This window comes from Dichotomopilus funicola, assembly GCF_033296635.1.
Source record: "Dichotomopilus funicola strain CBS 141.50 unplaced genomic scaffold C8A04scaffold_53, whole genome shotgun sequence".
NCBI lineage: Eukaryota > Fungi > Ascomycota > Sordariomycetes > Sordariales > Chaetomiaceae > Dichotomopilus > Dichotomopilus funicola.
In genome coordinates, this window is record NW_026944074.1 from 197 (window position 1) to 12528 (window position 12332).

Below are 12332 nucleotides of genomic sequence, written 5' to 3' on the forward strand. Positions count from 1 at the left end.
GATTGAATTGAAGATTGAATTGAAGATTGAATTGAAGATTGAATTGAAGATTGAATTGAAGATTGAACTACTTTAGCAGCTTATAAGCAATAGAGGTTTTGGAAATTAATGTGCAGTACTGCTCGGCTAGAAGTGATGCAATGCGATCGGGCGGTTGGTGGGATTGAGGTACATTCGATTTTGAAATTGTCTTCGCAATGCAATGGCTTGGAATAGAAAAATGGATCTAACGCGAGTGCAGTGGGGCGATAACCGTTTTGACTGGATTCATCGACTGGACCTCCGTAACCAGGACTTGAGGTTTTGAGTAATGGTTTCACAACCTTCACCTCTGCGGGTCTCCTATTTTTCGGTTTATACTTTTTCTACCAGGAGCTGAACAATTTGATGGAACAGGGTAGAACCAGAAATGGACAGGGTCATCCAGATACAAAGGACTAAAAATTGCGATTACGGTGCTCGTATCCGGCTATTATGATATGCTACTACCACAAATCCGGGCTCAGCGGTGCTGGGACCCGGACTGTAAGTTCCTCCCAGCCCAGCCCCTGCCGGGAACTTCACCTCTCCTGTCCGATGGGTCGGCACATCGCCTGCCCAGACGCACTTTTGTTGACACACCAGGTGCGTACACCTAAGCAATGAAGGTCTCGGCGCGCTTCTTGAGCTGGAGGCCTTCGTATTTCTGAATGGTAATGGTCAGGGTGGCGTCATTGGAATTGGCATCCGACGTCAACTCCGCCGCCCTCTCCTCGAACAGGTTGATGAGCGTGATGGCGATCGACTGGTCAAGATTAGCACGTCAGCCATTTGCGCGCGGAGTGTGGGAAAGGAGTAACGAAAGCCCAGGGGTTAGGGTGCATGGGGTTCGGAGCGTGACTGACATCAGTAATGGCCTCGACGCCACGAAGGGCGGACGCCACCGGCGCGCCAACGAGAGGGACTTGCTCAAGAAGTCCTGCCTTGCCAATCAAAATGTTGAGCAGCGCTTGGTTCACACGGACGTACTAGAGCAAACACATGTTAGCCACAGACGCAGGACCCCACGACCCGGGGATAGAGGGCAATTTCATACGGCGCGGAAAGCATCGGACACAACTTCAGCGCCAGACTGACGCGCAGATAGCGCTTCCCGCTTCTTCACAGTGGAGGCGCCGATTTGATTGGCAAGACTCGTTGCAGTCGAAACTATGTCTGCGAACCCGGCAATGATTTCCTGTGCCCGTGTTAGCGAGTTTTTGTCTCTTGGATCGCTTGGCCGAAGCTGAGGTACCAAGGTACCGACAACCGAGGGCGGGGATATATGGTCCACACTTACGGGGAACGGGCCCTGGCCGATGATAATCAAGGGGGCATTGACAAGGGTGATGCTCTGGGCTGGCGCCTGAAGAGCTTGGGTCTTCTCCGTTATCGAGTTGATGCCGGCAGCAATCTGCTCAGGTGAGAGGGCGGCCATGATGGGAGCCGCGAGGATGGCCGCGCCGGCGAAGAGGGAGCGGAAGGAAACCATGTTTGCAATGGGAGGGCTAAGTATTGAGAGAAGTTTGCTGAACAGTGTTGTGCTGGAGCTTGGTGACGACGAGGGGATGATGAGAAGAGAAATGGCAGACTCGGTGGCGGGTGAAGCAGTCCTTTATAGACAACCTAAAGACTCGATCGAGCAGGATGACAGTCAAACTCTCCTCTCTGCCTGCGCTGGACTGCTCCTCGATGATGATCACGCCTCTCTCCCGCCCCTGCGACTCCCCAGCGGTCATTGCGATGTTTCTTCCAACATGCAGCAGCTAGTCACCCCAATGCCGCGACGACACCGCACAACTCAAGACACGTCGAGGGAGGTTTATCCCAGAATGGCAATGATCAGTCGCGCCAGTCCGTCCAAACTCCAGTCTCCATCTATGTGAACAGCACACCGGTAGGATGGTCCAGATGCAAAAACATCTCACCATTTTCATAATCTGCTACCTAGCTAGCCACCTACAATGTCTTGAAGTTCGTTGTCACAACATCACAGACACGGCTCTGGCTTTCGGAGAGGATCGTCGGGCTAGCTTCACTCTAAACCCGCTGTTCGGCTCTGGCTCTGAGCTGAACCCAGACACCCTAGTCTTGGATTGGCGTGATCCAGCTGGGATCAGCCGGGCAGCCCACCGAACAGTCGGGAACCAGGATGATGATCGCCTTTGCAGGAAGCCCCGGTTCCAGGGGCACGGCTCGTTAAGTCTTGGCATGCTTTTTTGGATCACCGAAAACACGCTGGAGTTTTGGTGGTTATTGACCGCGTTGCCAACAAGCTGCTTTGTGCGATCGGCGGGTCAGCTGGAGTCCGGTTGGGACTAACTCCCTACGTATGGTGGACACCTCGCTCTTGGCGTTTGTTGCGGTGTTTGGACCCTTGCTCGGCACTGGCCTCAAGGAAAGCGAGGTGATGGGGTGCACGAACCCAGCGCCGCTGTGTTCTTCCGTCTCGGCTCATCCTCATCAACACCGGCTCACCGGCCGGTTGGGGAGGCGGAGTCTCGACTAACCATACCCGGGCTGAGATCGACCCTGGCGTGCCTGGCTGGTGGGATCGCTACGGCCCTAGTTCTCTCCGGTCTCCCCGGCTTCTACCGCCTCACATGCTGATCGTGAAGGGCCGCGTCCATCAGGCCAGCCAGGGTCGAGCTTAGGGGGATCAGGGATGATTGTTGGGCGGTACAGTCCGGACACTCGGCCGATATTGGGCGGGAGAAGCGGGACAGTATAGTTAGCAAACAGGCCTGGTTGATGCACCTCATCGCCCCTCTTTCGCCATATCCCGTGAGTGATGTTTTGGCCTTAGATAACCCTAATTATTCCGAGCCCGAAAGCTGACCCAAGGGTGTTTGTTGTTGTGATGGCAGGAAATCATTAAGGGCTCCGAAAACTTCACCTCGATGACGCATATCATCATGAGGGATTTGACCTCCCCTAGGACAGAACCAATCCCTCCAAGTCCGGACTCTAAACTTATTATCGACTCGTATCATACGGTAGGTGACCCATGAAATTAACCCTCCCTTTCTCTCCAATGTCTGGTCCCTCTCTGTCTGCACGCCCGCCCAAGCTCACTGTGTACCCAGTTCACCGACATTCACCAATCCTTGCTCGTTACATTAGTTTCACGGACCATTTTTCTCGAAGACGTTACGGGCCTCGGCCGCCCGGTGGCTCACGCCCTTCGCCTAAGCAAGGCCACTCTCGACGTGAGTTTGCCGCTCTACTATAGTTAACACAAAGTGGACACTAGGCAAATGTTCTAATCGCGTTGTGGATGCTTAACAGACGCTCTGCTGCCTCCTCATGACAACCGCGAAAAGTCACAGATGGGGCTTGCGGCATGCAGGCGAGAGATTAGCCAATGTATAGGCAGACCATCGAGACTCGAGAGGTACGAGGGACTGAAGATGGAGAAGCGCACCGAGGCTCTTTGCCACGGAAGGGTTCGTCAGAGCATAGTACTTGGCATGGTAGAGAGGTGACGTGTCTGGGGAAATCCGGCAGTTTGTAGGGGAAAAGCTGCACCCGGCGCACGCGAATTAAGCTCCTGTGGCACCAGGCGTGGGGGCCCACATGCGCAGGTCACAGGCTTGCCGATTCACCAGATCGGGTCAGGTGTCCTGGGATTCCTCAGTCAACACTTGTGGAATTGTCAGCCGGCACCCTTTTCTGAACCCGCCCCACCAACGAAATATCGGAATCTTCAGCGAAGCAAGCCGCCGACATGAAGTTACCGCCTCATCAAATCGCAGACCATTACTAGGACGATTGATGTATTGATTCTCGCGTAGGGTATCTCGAGGTAAAAACAATAAATTGCGTCTATTACCCTTCGTTCATGAGTCGAGACTCACGGACGAGGAACGCTCGACAGCTCAGCAGCCTGCGTAGCGACCTTAGAGGCCTCGATACTTTCAGTCTCCGTCGATGATTGCCCATCTTCCTTGCGCAAATCCACCGGCCGTTCCGGCACCATAAACACAACCCAAGAGGTAGCCGGAATGGTGATGCCAAACATGGCAAACGAAATAATCAGGTTTACCATAGGCGACACCGACGCCGCACCAATGCCAAACGAGATGCAGGACCCAATAGACTCAAACGTCCGCACCAAACTCACCGCCAGCGTCAGCGTCTCGAGATCGTCAAAAAACGCGCCCACAATCCAGTACATGAACATGTAATGCGACTCGTTCAAGAACCGAAAAATGATCATGGACCCAAAGGCGCGGCCGAAGCCGGGGTTCTCCCAGTCGAGCGTGACGCGCGGGTTGGAATCGCCGTAGAGTTTCTCGTTGGCTACCTGCCACCCGAACACGGCCAGCATGGTGACGACGAAGAAGGCCCAGCAGGCTTTTGCCAGTGTGGGCCGGCCGAAGTACTTGAGGTCGTAGAACCAGCCCCAGAAGATGTTGGCTAGAGTGGCGACGATTCCGGAGACTAGGGCGCCGAGGGTGCGGGCGCGGACGGAGAAGCTTGTCATGTTAGCCACTGGTACGGGCTTTGGTAAGTAATGGGAGAATGACACGACAAAAACTCACTATTTAGTCATGTAAATCCCCAGGTACACCGTATTCCATTGAAACCCAATCAAGATCGGAATCAAGAGGAACATCTGCTTCCGCTTCAGCAGCGCCCAGGTCTTGCGAGCCTCTTCTTCCAGAGTCGTCTTCTTTTTCGACTTTGTATCATTCTGGCCGCGCGTGCCATCCTTGTGGATAACCTTCTCAGGCGGGGACACCAACAGCGCCAACGGCAACCCCAGACACTGCAGGGCGATCAAAACGAGATAGGTCGTGTAGCTGACCTTCCCGCGGCTGCTGGTGCTCACGTTGAGCGGCAGCTGGATAGCGGCACCGATGAGTTGGCCTAACTCGCGCAGGCCGAGCCAGATGCCGGCTGTGAAGTCCATTAGCCACCTGACGTAGGACTTATCACCGGGTTTGGTGGGTAGGGTACTCACCATATTTCCCCCGATCCTTCACATCACCATACCCAAGCGCAATAGCTCCCTCCGACGCCCACAGCGCAGAAGCCGCAATACCACAGGTCGCTCCGCCAAACAGGACGAACCACTCCGTGCCGTACCGGTTGTTGACATACAACGAGGCCGAGTATGGCGCATACCCCAATGTGCCGATGATTAGGACCTTTTTTACGCCGATGCGGTTGGAGAGCACGCCGAAGATTGTGCAGCCGAAGACCATCAACCTACAAGCAGTTAGCTTTACTTCGGGTGGTTGGGGCTTGCGAGATGGGAGGGGGTATTTAATACCCGTAGGTCAAGGCATTAGACCCGTTGACAAGATAGGGCTCCTGCTGGCCACCGGCGCCGGTGCTGTTGAGGGCGTTCCAGATGCCGGGTTGAGTGAAGGAGATTAAGCCGACGAGGATGACGTTGAAGAGGGGGCTGCGGTAACAGCGGGTGAAGCGGGAGAGGGGCTTTTGGGGTGTTGCCGGACCTGCCCCCGGGTTGACTGCTTCTTGGTCCTTCGGCACTTCGGCTGCTATCTCCTTTTCGAGCGACGACATGATGTCTGCCTTTCTGGCTCTCGCCCGTGGTTTTGGGAATTGTGTTGAAAAGAGAGGAAAACTGATTTAAAGCCTCACGTTTCCATTCACCGGCCCATCGCGGTTTTATCAATCAATCACTAAACAAGGTATCATCATGGAATTTCCTGTGCATCTTGCGTTGACTAGGAACCATTGCTGGCAATACCGCCAGAAGCCGGGTATTAGTGGAGCTTGTCCGTGGGACTCCCGCGACCGGCATTCCCGTAACGGCTTCTACTGCAGCAAGTCGAGGGGCCGCTGCTTGAGGTAACCGGGTACTGCCCTCTGCGTTTCTCTGGGTGAGAGATGTAAAAGGTGGAAAGTGCTGCAACGGAGTGGGGTTGTCTGGGTTTTCGTGGACCCAGCGGCCAATGTCGTGATGCATTGGGCCGATGATGAGATTCGGGGGTCGGGGTTTTGTCTGTTTCTGTGATGTTTCTGTGTCTTGGTTTTTGGTTCCTGGACACCCCCACGCGGTCTTACCTTCCACGCGAGCTCTTGGTGGTCATGTTCGAGATTTTACTCGCGTGCCTCGAGAACTCGTCGTTTCAAAAGAGAACTGTTCGAGAACCGCGGTGATCCAGATTGTGTGGCACTTTGGGATCATCCCTGTTCAGCGTGGGTGTGGAGATGATTCAGATCTCAGATCGCAAGCTTGGTTCATCTTGAGTTGACAGTTCGTCATGCGAAGATGCGGTGTTTACTGGTAGAATCATAAAACTCGTTGTTATGGGGTACTCACAATCTCGGTCTCACTCTCACAGGATAGATACATCTCGTCACCGGCTACTGCCCGGCGCTAGTCGTCAACAAGACCACCATGTCCTCGTCATGTCTGACGTTATCGTCACGACGCAATCAACTGCCCCTGCGGCGCGGCCACCAACGATTTGGTCTCGGCCAAAAACGCCGGCACCTTCGGCAACTCCTCACCCACATCCCAGCTCGCCAACCTCGTCACCGGATCCCGCTTCAACCCCTTCATAATCCGCCTATTGATCTTAAACCCCGTCGTCGGCAACGCATCCACAAAATACACCCCTCCACTCAACCTCTTCAACCCGGTCAACCCCTTCTTCTCCGCGGCCACCTCAATATTCCTCGCCAACTCCGGCCCAACCTGCCCCCGGAACGCCTGCATCGGCACCACAAACCCCGTCGGCACCTCCGTCGCCTTCTCCTCGTCCCAAATCCCCACCACCACCACACTGTGCACCGCCTCATGCTCAAACACCACATTCTCCAAATCTCCCGCGCTAATCCGACTCCCATACCCATCGCCCACCCTCATCATCTCCTTAATCCGATCAATAATATACACATTACACTCCCCGTCAATAAACCCATAATCCCCCGTATGGAACCATCCCCCGGAATCAAACTCCCGATTCGCCTCCACGTTGTCTTTATACCCCCTAAACCGCGCCAACTGATTCCGCACCAATATCGCGCCTGGCTCGCCGGCGCCTAAATCCTCCCCTGTCTGGGTATCCACCACGCGGGCTTGTATCCCGTTCACCAACGTCCCGCTGGAGCCTTCCCGGCGAGAGGACGGATCATTAGTCTGGATGGAAATCAACATCGTTTCGGAGGTGGCCCATTCCAGGGTTAGATCCACATGGGGAAACTTCTGCGCTATCGCTCTGCGCAAGTTGGCGGGGATCACGGCGCCGGCGGATAACAGCCATTTAATCGATGCTACATCAGCCGCTGCGAGATCAGTCGCTTTAGCCAGCTTCGCGATCAACGGCGGGAACACCAGGATGAAGGTTATCGCGTGGCGTTTGATGACGGAAACCGAGGTTTCGTCCAACGGTGTGGGCATTAACACGACGGGGATGCCAAGCAGCAGGTTGAGGCCCATGAACAGTTTGGCGTTGATTAGGAAGCCGAGGGAGGAACTGGCGAGCCAAACATCGGTTGTCACGTCTGTCGTCGGGGGGATGGTGTGCAGTGTGCCTTCCATGGCGGCGATGTAATGCGCGTGGGAGACAAGAACAGATTTCATATTCCCCGTTGATCCACTAGTCCTGTTAATAAACGCGTCGTGGTCGGACGCAGCAGCGTGGGTTTCTAACGCAAAACTGGTGGTAGCCGGTTGGGCGTGGGCGGTGAGGTCGGACAGGGAAGGTATTTCGGCGTCGGCTTCGTCGAGGGTGATGATGGGGACGCCGCCGGCAAGGGAGGAGGCCGGTTCGGAGAGCGGGAGGAGATAGCTGTCGGTGATGAGGAGCTTGGAGTGGGAGGTTTGGAGCCGGCTGGCGATGTCCGGGGTGGAGAGCTCTTTTTGGATGGGGATTAGGGCGAGGGTGGCGCCGGCTGCTAGGGCGCCGAAGAACGCTATGGGGTATTGGATCTGTCGTCTTTGTTAGTTCACACTCTCCATGTGGACAACAGAAACCAAGGGGTGACGTACACCATCCTTCGCGGCGATCGAGATAACATCGTTCGGCTTGATGCCGTATTTCTTCTTCAGGGCCCGGGCCAGGCGCAGGCTCTGGTCTTCGAGTTGGGCCAGTGTCAGGGTCTCGTCGGTGCCGTCGACCCGATACACCACGCGGCTCCAGGGGTAGGCGCGCCGACCGTAGTGGAAGATGTAGTTGAAGACATCGCTTGTCGGGAGCTGAGGGAGGGGGAGTTTGGATTCGAACATTTTGTGTGTCTCGGGGTCGGGTGGGTGAATGCGAGTGTGAGTCTCGGGAGGATGGATCTCAGGTGGATGAATCTCAGGGGGGTGAGTATCGGTATCCGGGATATCACCAGCGATGGTGGTATCTGAAGAAGCAGAAGCTGAAGCCGAAGCTGGAGCTGGAACAGGCTCAGAAACAGGAGGAGGAGTAGGAGTCCGAATATCTGTCGACGGGGTATTCCGGTGCTTCACAAGCAACGAGACAGCAGACGAGAGACTTCTCCGGCGCCGTCGCCAAAAATCAGAGTCAAGATGAAGGCCACGTTGAGGAGGCATGAGGAAGGCAGACAAGCAGTCACTTGCTGGTGGTGATGAGTTTACAGTGTTCTGATTTAACTGTAAGTTTGCGGGGGAAAGGGTACGAGATCCATCCTTTGCCCTAGAAGTAATATCCTGACCGGACGCCGGCGGCGTGAATTCGCCGAAGGACGTCCCCCGCCAGGCCGTTAGGATCCGCGGATGGCCGCCCCGCGCCCGCGACTATCATGTCCGAGCCGGGTCAAGTTAGTTCCTTGTCTGCCTTGTCTTGTCTCGCCTTGCCAGGTAAGTGGGCAAGGTCTGAGACAGCAAGACGATGCCGATTACGCAGTTGCATTCTGCGTGCTATCTCCGGGCCATTCGCATCGCATCAGACTAAGAGCCGAGCGTAGCAAGAGAGCGAAGAGCGAGGCTCAATTCCGACTATACAAGTCAGGTCTAAGCCGAGGTGACGACAATCCGCACCCCTGCCTGCTGCAGACTAGACTTATGCACGATGGCCATGATCCCACTTGGAGATTGCATGACACCATCTTGAACCGGAGGAACTTGGCTCTTTTCTTACTTCTACTATCTATGACCCACCACTTCCGGCAGGCAAGAAGAAACCAAACAAACCTAGAGGGTAAAATTCCTTAATCGGATATGCGTCTACTGGCTGTGATCGTGCAGGACACTATCGTCCGAAAGTTTGTCTGAACGGGTGTCCGAATAAACGGACGAATAGGGGATTGTTAACCCGATAGACCAGGAAGGCTAGCAGATCGTTCCGTTACACCCGCCCGCCAATCCCGGGGTGCTGTATACAATCCTCCGAGGATGCCACCTCTTGGCTGACGATTGCAGAACCAGATCACGCAGTGACCTTAACTCTGAAATGTAAGCCGCATCAACCCCTGTTTAGCTTAGTGAAGGTATATGTACCCGCTTCGCCGTGCCGCGCTGGGCGATAGGCGAGGTATCTCCGTACTTCGGTCGTTCGGAGACAGCTGCCGAGGCAGGGGGTTCGGATAAGGATGGTTGTGACTCTGGTTTTAGTTCGTGGGGGCCAAAGGGGCTCTTACACTATGTTCCGATCCACGGTCCCTACTTACGTATCTGACTATCCTTTACTTGATTCTCTTTCCGACGGAATTAACATGGTAATCGGCGAACGAACGAAGTACCCCCGATCCCCGTTTTGGGCCCCTTCACATCCCGCATCTCACTCTCCTACTGTGTACTTCACTTCTCTGCCGACGGCAGTTTCGCTGTAACAGCCAATATTATCCGATCGTGCATATTCTGCATGTGGAGACTCTGAGATTGCATCTGCAGACGGGTATTGTCCTGCTTCCCGTGCTCTCCGGCTTCCCGTGAACGCCATGCACTGCGCCACAAGGCCACATCTCGGATGGCTGCATCTCGGGGGAGTTGACCTTGAGGAACTGCATTTCGGAAGGGCGCTACATAGTACATCTCGGATTAGAGGCGTGATTGGCGTTATCGTGGCGTTCCGAGGTGAGAGACGGTCTCGGGAATGGGCGGACAAATAGACTGATGATCGGAAGGGATGGTCGTGAGAGGGCCCGATGGACTAGGCTGCGTGTACGAGAGCAGGAGGCGGCCCAAGGCTGAGTGAGGTTGATGGCAGTGGGTAAGAAAGAGTACGTACCTGGTTGGAAGAGGACCGGGTGAGTCGAATCCCCGATGGTCTGCGTCCGAGTAAACGTCCGGTAGACGTCCGAGATACGGCGACTTACGGGCCAGGCTGACTTGAGGACGACGTGTAAGCCGGGAATGAGGCGATATGCTCCGCCTTTTGTAGGCTGGATATCTCGTCGCTGTGTGGTTGTCATTGTTGTTACTATCATGATCATCACTAAATCACCACTTGGTCTTCAACTTCTGCCTCAGACACAGACCCAAACCAAATTCAACCTCTGCCAACGCAGTTCAACATGCATCCTTCTACAGATATTCCCCTTACACAGAGACGGGCATGGTCCCCAACCTCCTGGCAATCCTCCCCCACCCACGCCCAACAAGTCCTCTATCCACCGCACACCCACCCCCTCCTAGCCATCACCCTCGCCCGCCTCGCCGACCTGCCCCCCCTCGTCAACCCCTCCACCATCGACACCGTCCGCTCCAACCATGCCGCTGCCGCCCGCGGCGAAGCCTTCCTCCTCGTCGGCGGCGACTGCGCCGAGAGCTTCGACGACACGACGGATGCCATCGTCGGGTTGAAAATGGACCTTTTAAACCGGCAGGCTGAAGTATTAGAACGAGCATTGGGGGAGAAAGTGCCGGTGCATGTGACGGCGAGGCTGGCCGGGCAGTACTCTAAGCCGCGGTCGCAGTTGATGGAGACGTTGGTGGATGGGAGGACGGTGCATGCTTTTCGCGGGCATAATGTGAATGGGGCGAGTGCGGAGGATAGGGAGCCGGATCCGAGGAAGTTGTTGCATGGGTGGTGGCATGCCTTGGCGGTGCTGCATAAACTGAGTTCTTCTCTGTGAGTCCCTCAGAAACAAATAATTAATCCCAAAATGGAGAATGAATACTGACAAAAAACAAAGAAAACCAATCTACACAGCCCACGAAGCCCTCCACCTGCCCCTCGAAACCGCCCTGACAACACCCACAACCCGCTACAACACCTCAGCCGCCTTCCTCTGGATCGGCGAGCGCACCCGCCAGCTCGACGGCGCCCACCTCGAGTACGCGCGCGGCCTGCGCAACCCGGTGGGCGTCAAGATCGGCCCGACCACTACCCCTGAGGAGGTCATTGCTGTTTTGACTCTCTTATCCGGCCCTCTCGACAGTAAGGAAGGGGAAGAGAGAGGAGAAGAAGGAAAGGTGACGTTAATCCCACGCCTAGGCGTAGACAAAGCCTCCATCGTCCTTCCACCCATCTTACGAGCCATCCAGGCCAGCGGCCTGCCAGCGCCCGTCTGGATGTGTGACCCATGCCACGGCAACACTTTTGCTGTCGACACGGGGCCGGAGAATAACGGGGCTGTGGTCAAAACCCGGTGTCCGACGACGATGCTGAGGGAGGTGGAGCAGGTGATTGAGGTGTTGGGCGAGTTTGGAGTGCAGTTGGGCGGGTTGCATTTGGAGCAGACGGGGGAGGATGTCGTGGAGTGTGTGGATAAGGGGGTGTTGTTCCTTTCTTCGTCATCGTCATCGGAGGTAGGTGTATTAGAGAGTGAAGATAGAGAAAAGGCCAGAGCGGAACTGGGCGGGGAGCGGTACAAGAGCTTGTGTGATCCGCGGTTGTCGGGGTCGCAGGCGCTGGAGTTTGTGGAGAAGGTGGCCGAGATGTTGGTCAAGGCGAGGGCGATGGGCGAGGAGACTGAGAAGCAGGGTGTGGTGGAGGATGAGAAGGTGGTCGGGGGTGTGCGCGAGGGCCAGACATCCTTGATTCGGGTGCCGCTGCTTGAGAGGGCGCTGCGGTTCTTTCGCGTGCCTTTTGCTGGGTTGCTGGGGAATGCTTAGTTTTAGATTCATAATGAAGATGACAAGATGGTGTTATACTACCTCGTTATTACTGGGAAATCATACTGTCACGTACTTCAACATCCTGTAATGTGTGATATCAACCCAAGTACTTTCGCATTCGGTGTAACTTCACTAATAATTGCCAAAGGGTTGTCCTCGGTCCCAAAAGATCGGTAAACCTCGAAGCAAGAGTGTCCGCAGAGTTACAACAGGGAATATAGTTCGGAGTACGCTGTGCTGGAATTCGCTTGGGTCAAGTCTTCACTCATTAACACTCTCACATCATAACGCCGAGAGATGAAGGAACAGACTGTATTTCAATCTA

General features: G+C 55.2%; 4 protein-coding genes across 4 annotated transcripts; 1 reads left to right on the forward strand and 3 right to left on the reverse strand.

Annotated features, from left to right (window-relative positions):
- Positions 1 to 634: 634 nt before the first annotated feature.
- C8A04DRAFT_30586 (uncharacterized protein) lies at positions 635 to 1510 on the reverse strand (the record flags this gene model as incomplete). The annotated part of the gene is made up of 4 exons (XM_062781431.1): positions 635 to 784; positions 885 to 1007; positions 1076 to 1216; positions 1319 to 1510. 4 exons carry the CDS (start codon positions 1508 to 1510, stop codon positions 635 to 637), a joined length of 606 nt encoding a protein of 201 aa, XP_062635116.1.
- Positions 1511 to 3871: 2361 nt separating this feature from the next.
- On the reverse strand, positions 3872 to 5553 carry C8A04DRAFT_13774 (major facilitator superfamily domain-containing protein; the record flags this gene model as incomplete). Its single annotated transcript, XM_062777848.1, has 4 exons — positions 3872 to 4496; positions 4563 to 4920; positions 4985 to 5232; positions 5297 to 5553. The coding sequence occupies 4 exons, from the start codon at positions 5551 to 5553 to the stop codon at positions 3872 to 3874; spliced, it is 1488 nt and encodes a 495-aa protein (XP_062635117.1).
- Positions 5554 to 5808: 255 nt separating this feature from the next.
- C8A04DRAFT_38798 (AMP-binding enzyme domain protein) lies at positions 5809 to 8227 on the reverse strand (the record flags this gene model as incomplete). Its single annotated transcript, XM_062784350.1, has 3 exons — positions 5809 to 5919; positions 6512 to 7930; positions 7991 to 8227. The coding sequence occupies 3 exons, from the start codon at positions 8225 to 8227 to the stop codon at positions 5809 to 5811; spliced, it is 1767 nt and encodes a 588-aa protein (XP_062635118.1).
- A 2234-nt stretch (positions 8228 to 10461) lies between these two features.
- C8A04DRAFT_13804 (class II DAHP synthetase) lies at positions 10462 to 12004 on the forward strand (the record flags this gene model as incomplete). The annotated part of the gene is made up of 3 exons (XM_062777858.1): positions 10462 to 11018; positions 11059 to 11698; positions 11756 to 12004. The coding sequence occupies 3 exons, from the start codon at positions 10462 to 10464 to the stop codon at positions 12002 to 12004; spliced, it is 1446 nt and encodes a 481-aa protein (XP_062635119.1).
- Positions 12005 to 12332: the final 328 nt, after the last annotated feature.